Source organism: Pygoscelis adeliae, unplaced genomic scaffold (genome assembly GCF_000699105.1).
Source record: "Pygoscelis adeliae isolate BGI_AS28 unplaced genomic scaffold, ASM69910v1 Scaffold42, whole genome shotgun sequence".
Lineage (NCBI taxonomy): Eukaryota > Metazoa > Chordata > Aves > Sphenisciformes > Spheniscidae > Pygoscelis > Pygoscelis adeliae.
This window is the reverse complement of record NW_008824283.1, coordinates 2219781-2234808: the sequence shown is the minus strand read 5'-3', so window position 1 is coordinate 2234808 and position 15028 is coordinate 2219781. Positions and strand designations below refer to the sequence as shown.

Here is a 15028-nt window from a genome sequence, read left to right as displayed (position 1 = left end):
TACAGTGTCGCAGTAGCCTCCTAATAAGACACCTCCAGGTTAATCTGTCGTTCCTGGGCGGCACTGTTGCTCCTACAGCTACACAAACCCTCGCAGAGCCCCACACCAGGCTAAGGCTCCAGCGTGCTCGTGGGGGGACATGCACAGTGGTGCTCCCCTGCCAGCTGCCAACAGCCCCCTTTCTCCCAGCCCCAGAGGACTGGTGGGGTTTTGGGGTTGTTTTACACTCTCTGTTCAGGAGCTTTAGCCTTATCAAAAGATCTGGCATGAAAATTGAGTAGCAGGTCACATGTAATAGCAACATACACAAAGGCAATGATTCTTCTATTTACAGTCAATCATATGCAACGTCTCACACCAAAACACAGAAAGAAGTGTCAAGAAGGTGGAGGTGGGTCTCGCAGTGAATGAGAGAGGAGCAGATGGAGCTGCAATGGCTTACAAGGAAATCAGGATCACTAAATCGCACAAGACTAAGGTTGGCGATGTCATTATAAATCCAAAAATAAGCACCATGTGCCCCACTGCAGTACCTTTCCCTGTTTTATGAACTGGACTGAAAACTGTTTCCACGTCAAAACATTCACACAAGTGAAACATTTATTAGTGCAACTGCCACATTAGGAGGAACTGACACTACTACCTATAGCAGCAATAAACTAAAGAAAACAGAGCCTGACATTTACCAGGAGACTACTAAAGACATTTCCAGGGGTCTTTAGTATAGCTGAGACTGTGAGCGTTAATTTCCATAATGCTGTGTTGTTGTCATTAATGAATGTGCTAATGATCTCTTAATTCTTCATTTAGACTGATAATTGCTGATTAGTACATTTGGGAATGGAGATCAACTGATACATACCATCTTCCAGTCTGGCCTGGGGTTCTGAAGGTTGCACCTGGGATGAACGTTCCTGTTCCAGACAGATGCATAAACCCAAAAACAATTGTTCTGAGATTCCCTCTTCCTATAGATTACAAATTAAGCTGTGAGGCAGGGATAAGAGAAGGCATAGAAGGCAGTGGGTATGGCAGATTTCCTCTTATAAAATCTGGTACACGTTTTCCACTGTTCACTTAAAACAGCAGAAGGCAGAACAGCCCTTTCCAGGACAGAAACAGGAGTATCACAAAAGCATAAATGAATATATAGAGCTGCTGCATCCATCATACAGCAGCAAAAGGTGTATATACATATATATGTACACACACATATATATACATACACATATTTTTGTGTGTGTATATATGAAATTCCTTTATAAAACAAATTCTTTAGGACAACAGTTTTCAATCAGTGGTCCCTAATTCCTAAAGGTGAAATTGGATTACTTCTAAAGGGTCCATAAACGTATTAAAGCAAAACGTGCTTCCTGCCAGTAGGCTTAAATCAGATTCATGTCTCTCAAAAAATTATTCTAGACCTAAAAGGAAAATGGCTGAAAACCCACTGTTTTAAGAAATTCCAGCTATGACAAGCTCTAATCTTCGCTTAATTCCAAAGGACTCTCTATTACACCAGACTGTCTGGCAAATGGCATTTATTTCTGTTTCCTTTTAACCAGGGCTGTGTGCATTAATATAGACTTATTAATACTATGACCTCTAGGTGTTATCTTAAATAAGAACATGAAAAGTTGTTCTTTTGGTTGGCTGGCTGCTTTTGCTGTTGCATTTTAATATGGTTTCTTGTGTTTTGCTTGAAATGGAATTTGGAGGGTATATTGCTAGTCGCGGCTGCACAAACAGCACTGAGGCCAAATACGATATGCTCTAGCTAAACATAAATCACTTCAGTATATCTTTTAGCTGTAATCTAAATTAATTATTTGAAAATCAATTTATGGCTGTTTTATTGTACTTTTATGTAAACAAATACCCACGAGCTACAAATATGCATCCTGCTAGCTGTAGAAAGTGCATACTTCTTGGAAGTAACATTGCTATTCCTTCCCTTCCTGGCACAGGTAGAAATGGATTTGAAAAAACATCTTTTAATAAGTAATTACTTTTTTCCCCTTCTCAGTAAGAATTTGGCTACACAAACCTGTGCATGGGCAAAAAATCTCCACCTGGGCAGCATGGAAAGAGTACAGGAGAGAAGAGTTGTGAGTGTAAAGAGGAAAGAATCACCCAGAGCAATTTCTACTTTACTTCTATCCCACCCACGGCTGACCTGCCTTAGAGGAAGTCTCCTGGCCGGCTGCTCATTCCTCCTTTCCCTCTCAGCTGCCCATGCCTGAGGGGCAAAGGGGTGAGAACAAGTAGCTGCAGGTAGGCAGGAACATCTGCAGTAACAACATACACTGCTTATTGTTTGCTGTGCTGTAATTTTTCATCTGGACTTTGAGAAGAAGGCACTGTTCTGCTCTGTTGAAAAATATTAGTTAAAATCAGCGTTTAAAAATGGTATCGAGGCTTTTGTTCAAAGTTCTAGAGATGCTTTCTGGTAACGTGAACAAACTGTGCTGAAAAGGGACTCCCCCAGGCCACGGCACTGCTATCAGCTGAATGCACGCGCATAGGTCTGCACCACTCCCCTGCCACCAGCCCGTCGGTGGCGAGGCACAAACCCCTGCAGTGACAAGCTTCCCAAGCTGGCACCCAGCTGCGGGAGCTGCCGCGGGTGTGCCAGCTCTCTCTTGACACCAACACAAGGGCTCTGAATGGGAACTCAACGCAACGTATGGTGAGGAATTAAAACATAATTTCCATCCTGCACTCGCTCCCTACATAGGCGTTAACCCCACTCACTGCTTTTATACGGCTTAGGCTAATCCACTCTGGTAATACCAATTCAGTAATTATAATTATCTAAACTGCATAAGGGATTCTTAGCCCAGAATAAAAAAGTTCATGCAGGAGGTTAGTGCAGAAAAGAAAAAATTCAGCAGTACCTATTTGGGATTCATCTCCTTGTATGCCTTAAGGCTGAGAAAGAACAATATTTGTCTTTTTTGAATACTGCAGAAGCTTTAGCATTTTCTCTCTGATACTTGGAGACTTGTTTCCTTAACAATGCCAGTTCTAGAACACATAATGCACGGATCTCAGTTATGTGCTCCTTTTCAATATATGCTACAGCCACCCCCCACCTCCCCCAGTATTTCTATATGCTGCTATGATGTCCTAAAAACTGTATTAAGTTCAGTTAACATATAAAGGTTGTCAGGCCCTGGGACTTATCTTTCTGCTATCCAGTCCTTCTCTTGAGGTCCCAGCTCCTAGAGTGAAGTGATACATGACATTTCAGCTTTCATAGAAAGAAGGGAATAGTTAATGGTCCTAGCTCAGAAGAAAAAGAAAACAATCCTAAACTCAAAATATACTTCTTTTTAGAAAAGTTTCACGATTCATACTGCATTTTATTCCTTTTTGACTCCTAACTCATTATTTTTGAACGATTAAGGATGAGAACATTGTCTGTATACAACACCTTTTCCTGTATACAACACCTTAAAGACTTCAGTGCTGATGATCAAAACTCAGAAGGGAACTGAGACATGGAAAGTTCAAGAGATGAGAAATAAGATGAAAAACCATATGAAAACTCTTAAATTCACAGATTGGCCATAACCAAGTTAAGAATTGCCTTCATTCAGTACCACCTATTGAATCACTATACCCAGCAGGGAAATTTAAAGCATCAAAACAGACTGCATAGTAACCACTGTGTTAAAAACAACCCTGCCTCTTTTTATCTGAGTGCATATATATTGCATGACATACAGACCCACAGCCATTTTTTTCCCAGGCTTTGTTCCAGCTTGCTCCCTTTCCACAACTAGTTCTTAGAAGCACTGGTCCCACTGTGCCCCTGTGCACCCAACGCGAAGTCCACAGCCTGGTGCACGCTGTGGAAGAGAAGGTGGTCCTCCCCCTCTTTAAAGAATTCTCCTCGGATCAGGGAACTCCTCACTGAAGGATTGCATTGGGCCAGTAGCACCTGGACATCTATCTCCCTATAGTCCTTGCAGACTTCTTTGAGCGTGCGTATTCCTGCCGTGTCCAGAAACTGTACTGCACAACAATCAATCACTATTGTGTGAAACCCCAGAGGTTCAGAGACAAAATCCATGGAGATGCTGGTCTGGTTGCCACCAGAATCCACCTCCTTCTCTCTAAGCATTCTTTTTGCTGCCTTTTTCTTTGCTGCCTTCACCCAGACTGGGTTGACCCCAGTTTGCTTGTACAGGGTGGATTTAAAGCACTCTTTGTTGATGTAGTAGAGGGGTGCTTCAAAACGGAACACCACGATTCCTGGCTTGGTTTGCAAGTTCTTGTAAGCAGACAGGGATTCATACGTTTCAGACTCTGCCACCCAGCCAAGCAGCGGTGCCTCTGGTCTCTGAGTTCGGAAAATGACGCAGAGCATAGAGAAGCAAACACCAACCAAAAGACCAATCTCAGTACTGATGAATGCTGAGGCTGCCATAGTAACTAGCCAGATCACTGTGTCCACTCTGCTCAAATGCCACATTTTTGGCAGGTCCTTGAACTTCCGCAGGGCTCCTCTGAGGTTTACAATAGTTATGACAGCAAGGACACATTTCTGAAGGGAATAAAATAAAGGTGCAATCACAAGGAGGACTAATAGGATTACCAAACTAGTCACCATGCCAGACATTTGTGTCCTACAGCCTGTGGACTCTTTGACAAGAGTCTTGGCAAGAGCTGCGCTTGTTATGAAGCAATGGAAGAAAGAGGGAATGATGTTGCAGAAGCCAATGGCATACATCTCCTGGTTGGCCTTCACAGAGTAACCATGCTTCTTGGCAAACATTTCTGAGAGGGAGACAGTGATGGCAAAGCCAATAATAGCTATGGGGATAGCATCCAAAGCCACATTAGGAATCAGGTTCCAGTCTGGAGGGCGGGGTGGCAGAAATCCAGTTGGGATGTGTCCAGCAACACTCGAGCCGTAAGTCTCTCTCAGCTTCCCAAAGTGAGATGCCAGAGTAGCTGCCACAATCACGACTAGTTCAACTGGTATTGGAGCCTTGAGCCTGGATTTAAAATGTTCATTAAGCTCTTTGGTTGGGATAAGTACAAGAAAGCACAAGAAGCTAGTGATGAGATCACAGATGTTGGTCTTGTGTATGTTTCTGAAGATGTTTATCCATGTGGCTATGAGGGAGCCGATGCCACTGCTCCGTGGAATGTCTAGGCCCAGGAGATACTTGGCTTGTGAGGTTACGATGGTAAAGGAAGCACCCGTGACAAATCCACTCAGCAACGAATCGGACAGGTACACTGAGACAAAGCCCACTTGAAAGAAACCCATGGCCACCTGGAAGGAATCAACCACACACAACAGATTAGGACGCAAATCTTACAGATGTCATCACTGTGGGACTCTGGAGGGAGGTGAGATAAAAAAAAACACTGCATGGCCCTGGAGGACAAGGCATGGTCTGAGCATGGAGAAAACAGTCTCCAGCATTCAGCTGCTCCTGGTACACCGCACTTAGACGAAATGCATTTCTAAGACAGAGCAGGCTTTTTGGGGGGTCTTCATACTCTGAACCTGTGTTTTATGTTTGCTCATTGGTTCAGTTGTAACTCCTAGTTGCCCTAGCGGGCAAAGAAACCTAGGGAAACAAGCATTTGAAATACTGGCTACTTCTGCCATTTCTCTCTCAATAATGAGAAATAATCTTTGTGAACTTTGCAGCGATCCAAAACCTTTTTGGTTGTCTTTGCCTTACACTTGAGCTCACAACCTGCAATAAAAATATAGTTTATGGCATAACAGCTGTCCTTTGAACCGCATAAAGTTTGGTGCATGTGATTCAGAAAGTATATGAGCTGCAAACTCTTGTGATGCAGATTATATAGAGATAATTTTTTAGTGTCTTGTCATTCATTTTTATTAATGCTAGTTGAATGGACAAATCCTTGGTGCTCTCTTATGGGAATAACTGGTTTTATGGATACCTACCCTACACACGCATCTTCGCACCTGGTAAATGCCCCTTTCTCCCCATCAACCTTCATGCCAAATGGAGCATGGACCTTCTCACAGCATTTGCTAGAAACCTTTTAATTCCCTGAGCTAGACAACAGGGCTGTCTACAGTTATCTGAAGACTGCAGGCCTGAACTTACAGGTATTAAACTTTAAGTAGCGTCAATTCGATATATCCTGCTAGGTAGTTAAGGCAAAATAAAGAAGGCTAGGATCATGGCTGGAAACTTCAGAAGAACCACAAAGCATTACTGAAGAGAAGGCAGGCTTGGGACCTGGACTTGACTGGACATGGGCTCAGACCCAAGCTCTAAAAAAGGCTCCCTCGCAACCTTGGTAATTAAGTTAATTCAAGGTTTTTCTAGATGTAAAACATTAGCAATAATTGCCTTACCTAGTTATGCGGTAGGCAACTGGTGTGAGCAGGCTTGCTTTTTGTGATTTGATTGTAAAGTTTTTGATACAAGGAGTATGTGATTTTGGTTGGAGCGTCCAACAAAAAATATATTTGAGGGTGTGAAGACCTATTGGTTAGCAGGCAGAGGGACAGCAAGTAGAATATGCCTAACATTCAGAGGGACTTAAGATAAAGTAATCTGACTTCCTCATATAAAGAAACTTAGTTGTACTTGTACTTGCAAAGAACATTAAGCGCAATTCACAACTCCAAAACTGCATCCATCCTACAGTGATGAAACACAAAATCCAGTGTACCTCAGTGTCCTGGTTTCGGCAGGGATAGAGTTAATTTCCTTCCTAGTAGCTGGTACAGTGCTGTGTTTTGGATTTAGGGTGAGAACAATGTTGATAACACACGGATGTTTTAGTTGTTGCTAGGTAATGCTTACACTAGCCAAGGACTTTCTAGTTTTCCATGCTCTACCGACTGAGAAGGCTGCAGGTGCACAAGAAGCTGGGAGGGGGCACAGCCAAACTGGCCACAGAAACATTCCATACCATGTGACGTCATGCTCAGTACATAAACTGGGGGAAGCTGGCCGGGGGGGCCGCTGCTCAGGGACTGGCTGGGCATCGGTCGGCGGGTGGTGAGCAATTGTACTGTGCATCACTTGCTTTGTGTATTATTATTATTATCTTATTATTATTATCATTTTATTTCAATTATTAAACTGTTTTTATCTCAACCCACGAGTTTTTCCTCACTTGTGCTTTTCCAATTCTCCCCCCCATCCCACTGGGTGGGGGGAGTGAGCGAGCGGCTGCGTGGTGCTTAGTTGCCAACTGAGGTTAAACCACGACACTCAGGAGGCCCAGAATATTTCTGAAATTACTCAACACTAACTTGCAGTACAAGAAAAAGTCCCAGGTGTTTTAGAGTATCACAGGTATGTTTTCTTTTCCTCTTCTCTACAGTTTGATTAGCTATCACCCTGGAGGTCACTGTAGAAACAAATGAATGTGAACTCACAAACTGAAATACCACAGCTCTGCATTACCGTTAAAACTAAATCCATTCTGGTTAATGCATGACATTCTAAAAACAAAGATATCTGCTTTAATTTCAGCAAGCAGTGAATTCTAGGAAGTAGAGACGGAGTGGTAAAATATTGTTGAGTAATACATTTTAATATGGTAATAATTAAGAAGTTTTATTTCAAGTATATTTTATCATCTCAGTAGTGTCCTTTTCATACAAGGGCATTGTTTTGGCTTTGAATGGGCAAACAGCAAAGTTTTACAAGCACAGTGACAAATAAAAAGAAACTGGAGATACTTTTACCATCCAGATTATTTTTTGATAAAAGAAAAGGCAAATGACTGAAGTCTGGAATTAAAAGCTGCCACACCACATTTTGGCCCAATGAAGGCCTAAGCTATAAGCCAGCAAAAAACAAAAAAACCCAAGAACAACAACAACAAAAAAGCTTCAGGCCACAGTGAGGAAGGTGGTGAGCAGATTGTGTGAGAGCAGCAGGTGGTTACGTGCATGTCCTTACAGTCCCCCAACAAAGTAGCAATGCAAGCACAAAATGCTGTTAAAAATAAGGAGAGGACACAGAGCCGTTTCTTGCACAACAGTAACTGGAGATCTCCAGGCCTCCCTGCATCCACTTCCCTGGGACGCAGATTGAGGACACGTGCAAGCCGAGCAGGCTGTTCACATGGACAATCACCTAAAGAAGAATTATAACTATTTCTACAGAATACCTGTTTGTCCACCTCCTCTTACCTGATAAACTCCAGCTATGAAGGTCATGGTAGCTCCCACTGTAATTGCATAGCAGCTTTTATCACAGAGCAGCTTCTGCGATGTCTGATTCACAGGCGAAATGGTGGTGTTTACATACGCTGCTGTATCTGTGAGGACACTGAGCGCAGCTGGCCCTAAGTCATAGCCAGCTCTCTGTATTTCACGATCCACCACTTGTCCCACCATCAGGCAAATCACACCGAAGATGCCAACTGAGATGTGTCGGGAGGTTCCAAATATGAAATAAATAATGCTAGCAAAAAAGGATGTATAAAGGCCATAAATAGGCTCCTGCCCAGCCAAGAGAGAATAGGCAATTGACTGTGGGACTAGTAAGACACCCACAATCACACCAGACATTACGTCTCCCAGTAGGTACTCTCTTAGCTTGTATTTAGGAAGCCACTGCAAGACAGGAAAGAAACTGAAAACATAGTTTTTAACTTTGGCTGGAGTGCAGCTGCAAGTTTTCTTTGCTTGCTTAACCACCACAGCCTTCATGCTCCTCTTCTTCTCTTGGGGTTCCAAGAACATTCTGTGATGGAAACTGCGTTTAGCATCGTCTCCTTCTGGCATTTCAGCCACTGAATGGACATTGTTGAATTCTGCCATTCCTGCCATCTCAAGGGCTCCCTAAAAACACAAAGAAGGACCATTTCCATTAAAACATAACTGAATGCGCTACATGAGACTTTTTAATGGAGTGAATACAGTATTTATGAAAAGGAAGGGGTAAAAGACTTAATTAAGCACAGAGAAAGCAATTTCCAAGCAAACTTGGAAAAATCCTCCCCATTTTATGCCTGTTAAGCAAGGAATCACCTTCCCTAGCAGACTGATATCCCGTAGAATAAACCCGCTGCTGGCAATGTTGTGAAATGGAAAAGAATGCAGCAGCACTGTCTCTCTGGGAGGCTTCCTTGATAAAATCACTATCTGCAGCCTGTTCCACCATGCGAAGATAGACACAGGGTTTATTGTAGTCCAACAGTCACTTCAATTCAGTTGCTGAAAATTAACTACAATTAGTAGATCTCTAACATTGCACAGCTTGGCCTAAATCTCATTTATGTTTTTGTTTTTTTTTTTTAATGCAGTGATTACACCTGCCAAATATTGTAAAGATTTTTTACCTAAGGAGGTGCAATCTTTACCCAGTGGCTTTATTTCAGCCAATGAGACATTGCAAGGAATGTTCTTCACACTTTATAAAAGCTGGTTTTCAAGTAAATTACATCTGACCAAAACAATACACACAAGTGGAAAACATATTAATGGGCACAACATAATGTAGGTGGAACACTTCTGTCAGAACACTTGCTCTAGTACAGGCTGCCTACAAACAGTAAAACAAGGTGATTATATCAAAGCACATTTAATACTGGAAACATGTTGCCTGAATGTGAAAGAGCACAGTCTTGACGAGACAAGCCCTAATGAAACTTGATGATACCAACAGTGATTACCAGCATTCATACAGCACTCCTGGTTTCCAGACAACATCCAGCATCCTCCAGAAAACTCTCTTTTAGCCACAATAACTGCTACTACTACTACTACATTGAAGTTAAATTTCAGTCGGAAACCCATTTGACTGGTGCTACAGTGGTTTCAAGGCCAGAGACAGCAGCAGAACCCTGAAAAATCTCTCAGGCTTCCCTTTCAAACACTGCCTTGAAGTCCTAGTGTGCTAATAACACCACCTCCCTTATGTGCTAATTACACCTTCTCTGTGCAATGCAAACATCAACCAAACTAATGTTCTATGCACTGTTTACGACTGAATTAATTACCAGATCGGTATTGGAGCTGGCCATGCTGAGGATGCCACTGAAGAGTCCATCTCAAAATTTTTTCACTTAGTCAACATTTCACAAGTAGCTATAAAACATTTACTGCTACTATCACTTCAGTGTAAGTCTCTCAAAAACATACAAGGGGAGAAGTGACAGAAGTGAGTTTAAGTGTGGTGCTTAAACTACCCGTTTCCCCTGCAGTCAGCCCATTACAAGGCACTGATCCTAGAGCTATGCAGAGAGGAAATGTCTTCTTTTAGACCTCGGTCTAGCTGGCTGGAGCGTACGATTTCCATGCTTCCATCCCAGGTTTGACGCTGTCATACAGAGGTATCCAAAGTGCCGTGCATCAGCCCTATATAATGGTTTACACACAGCCATGCCTCCAGCAGTCTGCTAGCTCAGACAGAGATGAACTGCCTTCAGTTCTTCTAACTAGAAAGACATTATCAACCCAAGTACCTACTGTCTTAAAACAGCCTAAGCAAATGATCCTAACCACATCAAAGGAACCCACGTGAGAGTAGAGGCAGCTACAATACTTAATGTTTAGACTGGCTTCTCTTTCCAGATAAAAATATTCAGAGATTTCCAGAACAGCCTTCCAATTAGAAAGCAATTCAACCTGAGTAATCCAACTCTTCCACCTTACACTGTAGCACACTTCTCCCTAGAGCTACCAGGCTAGAGCGTGCAGAGGGCTATCTAAAGTCAACACACGGGACAGATGCTGATAGATAACCAACAAAAAATACCAGAGGCAGGGGTTCGCATTTTATCTTCTGCTCCATGCCGGGACTTCCAAAAGGTGTTTTCATTCACTACAAACCCATAAACAGTGAGTGCCTCTCCGGTGGGTAAGCTCCTGCATCCTTTCAAATAACTTTGCCAGCCTGCCACTGGACTGCTACTGAAAGGGAGCTGTGTTTTGATCAGAGAACTCCCTGGCTCCAAAACTGTGAATAGCACAACGGCATCAGCAGGGATAGATTTTCTGCATAAGGTGGGGGATGTATGCCTTCCTGTTACCATCACCCGTACAACTCATGCTCTGTTATATGCTGGGGCAGACTAAACAGCATTGCCAGGTCTCATGCTCTGTGTGAGATACTTTATGAATACCTACCTCTCATCCTCCACATCTACCAGGTATTTCTAGCAAGGCATCAATGCTTTTCTCCAGCTCCTGCCCTGTTCCAAACTCCCATACCTCCAACTCTATGCCTAATTCATCTGAACCATGCATGGGGTCTGCAGGGTGGTCGGGAAACCAGAAAGATAAAAATAGCTCTAAGCACAACTAGGGAGAACATGCCTCTTTGTGGCTGCTGTTCTGCACACAGACAGAGGAGCAGCTTAGGGAAAGTCACAATTCAAAAAAAAAAAGGAAAAAATGAACACTGCTGGGTTAGGTGAGACCTAAGTGGAAAATTCCATAGTTTGAAATCAAGTCCTATTTCTGGTGTCTATGTCCTTCTTTTGGTCCTGGTCCTTATAATCAGAGAACTCAAGAGTTCTGGATCCAAAGATTAGTCCACCCAGAACTTTAATACATACATATTTTTAGGGGTAAATTTTCAAATGTATTTATTTGTCTCCATATTTGGTCTTGTTATACAAGTCAATCCCTTAGTACACTGGAAGGAAAGACAAGAAAGCTTCAGTTTTGCCTACCTGCCTTCTTGATTATTCCAAACTTCTATCTAACAGCCTCCTGGCCATGCAGAATTACTGTATCACATACCTATGCTGTACACCTTATAATGACGAACTTCGCTTGGCTAATGACTTCCAGGTCAGTACCTTTATTGTGTTTTAGGTAACTATAAGCTCAGAAGAGCATTATGAAGAATTAGGATCTTTACAACGAGGAAACGTGCACTTCAAGAAGTGACATACTCAAGATCACATAGTGATCACGCTTGGAGGAGCACCCATCCCTATCTTCCAGATATCTATTCTCACCCACCTGTGCAGTATTGCAAAGTTCGCTCAGGGATTATTTATAGCACTTATAAAAAAGCAAATACTACACAGTGAGAATGAAGTTAACATAGCGTACAAAAGCATGTGTCCGCAGTACTCTGCATAAGTGCATTCTGTAGTTGTATTTGCTCAAGCAGTTTTATTCATTTCACAAGCAGAGTTGCAAATAAAAAAGCTTTTCACCCAAAGCTCAGCAAATCAATACTGTAAAAGCTGGGGGGAAAATTCACCCCCAGACTACTTTTTATGTGTAGCAAATTACCTGAATGAGTTTGTTTTCTGAGATTTTAGTACAGATTTTAGTGATGAAAATCCTTCTGATTACCCTCTCCCTCATCCAGGACTTGTAGACAGCTCACTCAAACCTGGGAGTTTTTCTTAATGTGCCAGCAAACTCCAACGCAAAACCCAGATAGTTCAGTTTAGTTCCGCACAGTGCTGTAAAATATCTGTGCAGTAGGTGATACCCGGGTTTTTTGGTCGTGTCTAGACAGTAGAGAAATGTTCTAAGTAAAAATCTTTTTGGCTGCTAAGCTCTGGACATATACTGGATCTTTGTGTTGACCTGCATGACAGCTTTGTCTACGTGGCTTGAAAAGGGCCTTTCATCACATAGTCACTGCCTCTCGCGATGTCAGGACACTAGGAAATGACACAATTTCCAACACCTGTTTCACCCTTTTCTGCCTCAAAGCGTTGCTCTGTATTATTTTTGTAACTGTTTAGCCCAAGCTTGCCTAGTAAAACTGGATTTTGTTTTTTTTTTTAAAAAAAAAACCCACCCTTTGGTTCAGTATGCTGAAAGACATTCTGTATATTTAACTTGGAAAGGTTAGAAAACTGTCGTTTTTGTTTTGAAAGCTCCTATTTACGTACAACTCATCTGTATGCCTCAAATTCACTTTTATCAGCTCTTTTTGGCCTGAATAAGATCTTCAGGGGGTGTCTGATTCCCACAAGGCTTTACTTAAGATACAAAGAAAAAGACTACCACACAGAACTGAGGACATTTCCAGTATCTCTCTGTTATCAAGTGACTGCCGTAAAATAAAGATATGGGAAGGTACTGCATTCTTGAGATCCGATGACTTTTACAGACTGTTGCTGGATCCCATCTGGGCCTTTCTTACTGATCCCGTAACATGGCAGAGGTGAGCTAGCATCTGTCTTTGGGGAAACACTACCTGCAGCACAGGGCCTTGCTGGCTCGGACTTCATTTTTCTGCTGCAGATCACAGTCACCTTGACAGTAAGAGAATAATGGATTGTGAAGCTCACTAACCTGCTGAAATAATGTATTACAAGTTTAAACTTAAGATGTGAGCATTTGAGAGTAGAGACAAAATCAAGAGTGCTCTTTCTATGACACTGATCTCAGTTTTCCAGATTATTTTTCTAAATTTCATGTGCATGAGTCGTCACTGTACATGATCACCACCCACCCTCACGTACCCACTTGCTGGCCATGACAAGTTGCATGCACTTAAATACTAATGCATAAACACATAATCTAAAGAGACATGAAAAATTCTTGAAGAGATGTAAAGGAAGAGCAGGGGGGATCAGAAATCCAAGTTCCACATGAACTGAACCGGAGTTGGGCTACTACCTCTGGGTCCTTGGAAAATCTCACCCTAAGAGTATAAAAGAAAAGCATATCACAACATTTTGTGATAACTAAATCTTTGTCCTTACTCTTGTTGGACAACAGTCTTTTCCAAATAATCTCTTAACTGTTGCGGAGCAACAAGGAAATTCAATATTGCCATGATAACACCGAGATAGGCACTGGAATAGCATTGTATGTACCTTGGAAGAAAATTCAGATTTTTGACAAAATCTTTAACATCCTCCAACAAAACATTCAAGGTACAAACATTTATTTCAACAAGAGACTTAAAATCATACGAAAACTGAAATCTTACTAAGAACCATAAAACGACATACCGCATTTATCACGTTTAAGCAACACATTTGGGAACAGAGCTACCTTACTGTTGGCACGATAATCACCAGCCATTAACTCAAGCGGGAAAACCTGCAAAGCCAGACAATAAAACCTTGCTTGTGTGAAATATTCGATCTCCTCCTCCTCCTTCAAATGTTAGTTCGCCTGAGCGGCAGCAGCAGTGAAGCTGCCCACTGGCCTTGCACAGTCCCCAGTCTCTTTGGGGAAGGTCCCATAGAAGTCGGTGACCCTGCTTCGCAGCCAGCCCTTCCAGGAAAGTCGCCTCCCCTCCGAGAAAGCAGCCGTAGATCGAGTGTGACGGTTACACTGCCCTGCCATGTCTGAAACAGATCCCTCTGGAAGATAGCTGGCTGCAGCCTCACACAGTACTCCAGCAGTTTCCATCCGAACCGGATTTGTTACAGAGAGTTTGCTAAGTATTTTCAGCAAGTCATTTCTACGTTAGGACCTTCCTCCTGCCCTTACCGTTAGCTAGCGAAGGTAAAACACTGAAGAGCTGTGCTCGGGCAGTGAGGACGGGTGGAGGAAGTGCTGCCCCAAAGGCATTTCCTTGGGCAGTGGCTGCCAGCCCACGCCACGCTGCCTGCCCGCCCCGGCCCCGCAGCCGGGAGGGGAGCAGCGGCGGTGGGCTGCACGTACACGGCAGAGAGTTGTGCAAGAGCCCCGTCCTGCTCTGAACGGAAAGCCACGAACAGGCTTTGCACTGGATAAGGGAGCACTTAAAAAATTGTTTTTTTAAAAAAATTAAAATCTGCAAGAACATGTAGCAAGAAGAAATCCACACACTTTTAATACTCCTGAAATTGCGGATTATTGCTGAGAGCCTGTATATCACTTTGGAAGCCAACCAACATTTAAGTTTCCAGGATAGTGAAATGGAAGTTGTAGTGGTTTTAATACAACATTCGGTTTCATCCTCTCATCTCAACACTTCTTTCACACCCAGCCCCTCCGGTGAGCAGACACTGCCCACCTCAGCAGCGAGCACCCTCCTCCTGGCCCCCTGGCTTTCATTTCCTATTTTCCTCTCTCATTTTGAGGCACCGTCTTGCGAGCCGCTCCATGAAGTGGGGTTGTGAGCAGCAGCCCCCCTTGGAG

General features: G+C 42.9%; 1 protein-coding gene across 1 annotated transcript; it reads right to left on the bottom strand.

Annotated features, from left to right (window-relative positions):
• Nucleotides 1-2569: 2569 nt before the first annotated feature.
• On the bottom strand, nucleotides 2570-8800 carry SLC26A2 (solute carrier family 26 (anion exchanger), member 2). The gene is made up of 2 exons (XM_009318492.1): nucleotides 8159-8800; nucleotides 2570-5290 (listed from the first exon to the last, which is right to left on the bottom strand). Exons 1-2 carry the CDS (start codon nucleotides 8798-8800, stop codon nucleotides 3785-3787), a joined length of 2148 nt encoding a protein of 715 aa, XP_009316767.1. The 3' UTR covers nucleotides 2570-3784.
• Nucleotides 8801-15028: the final 6228 nt, after the last annotated feature.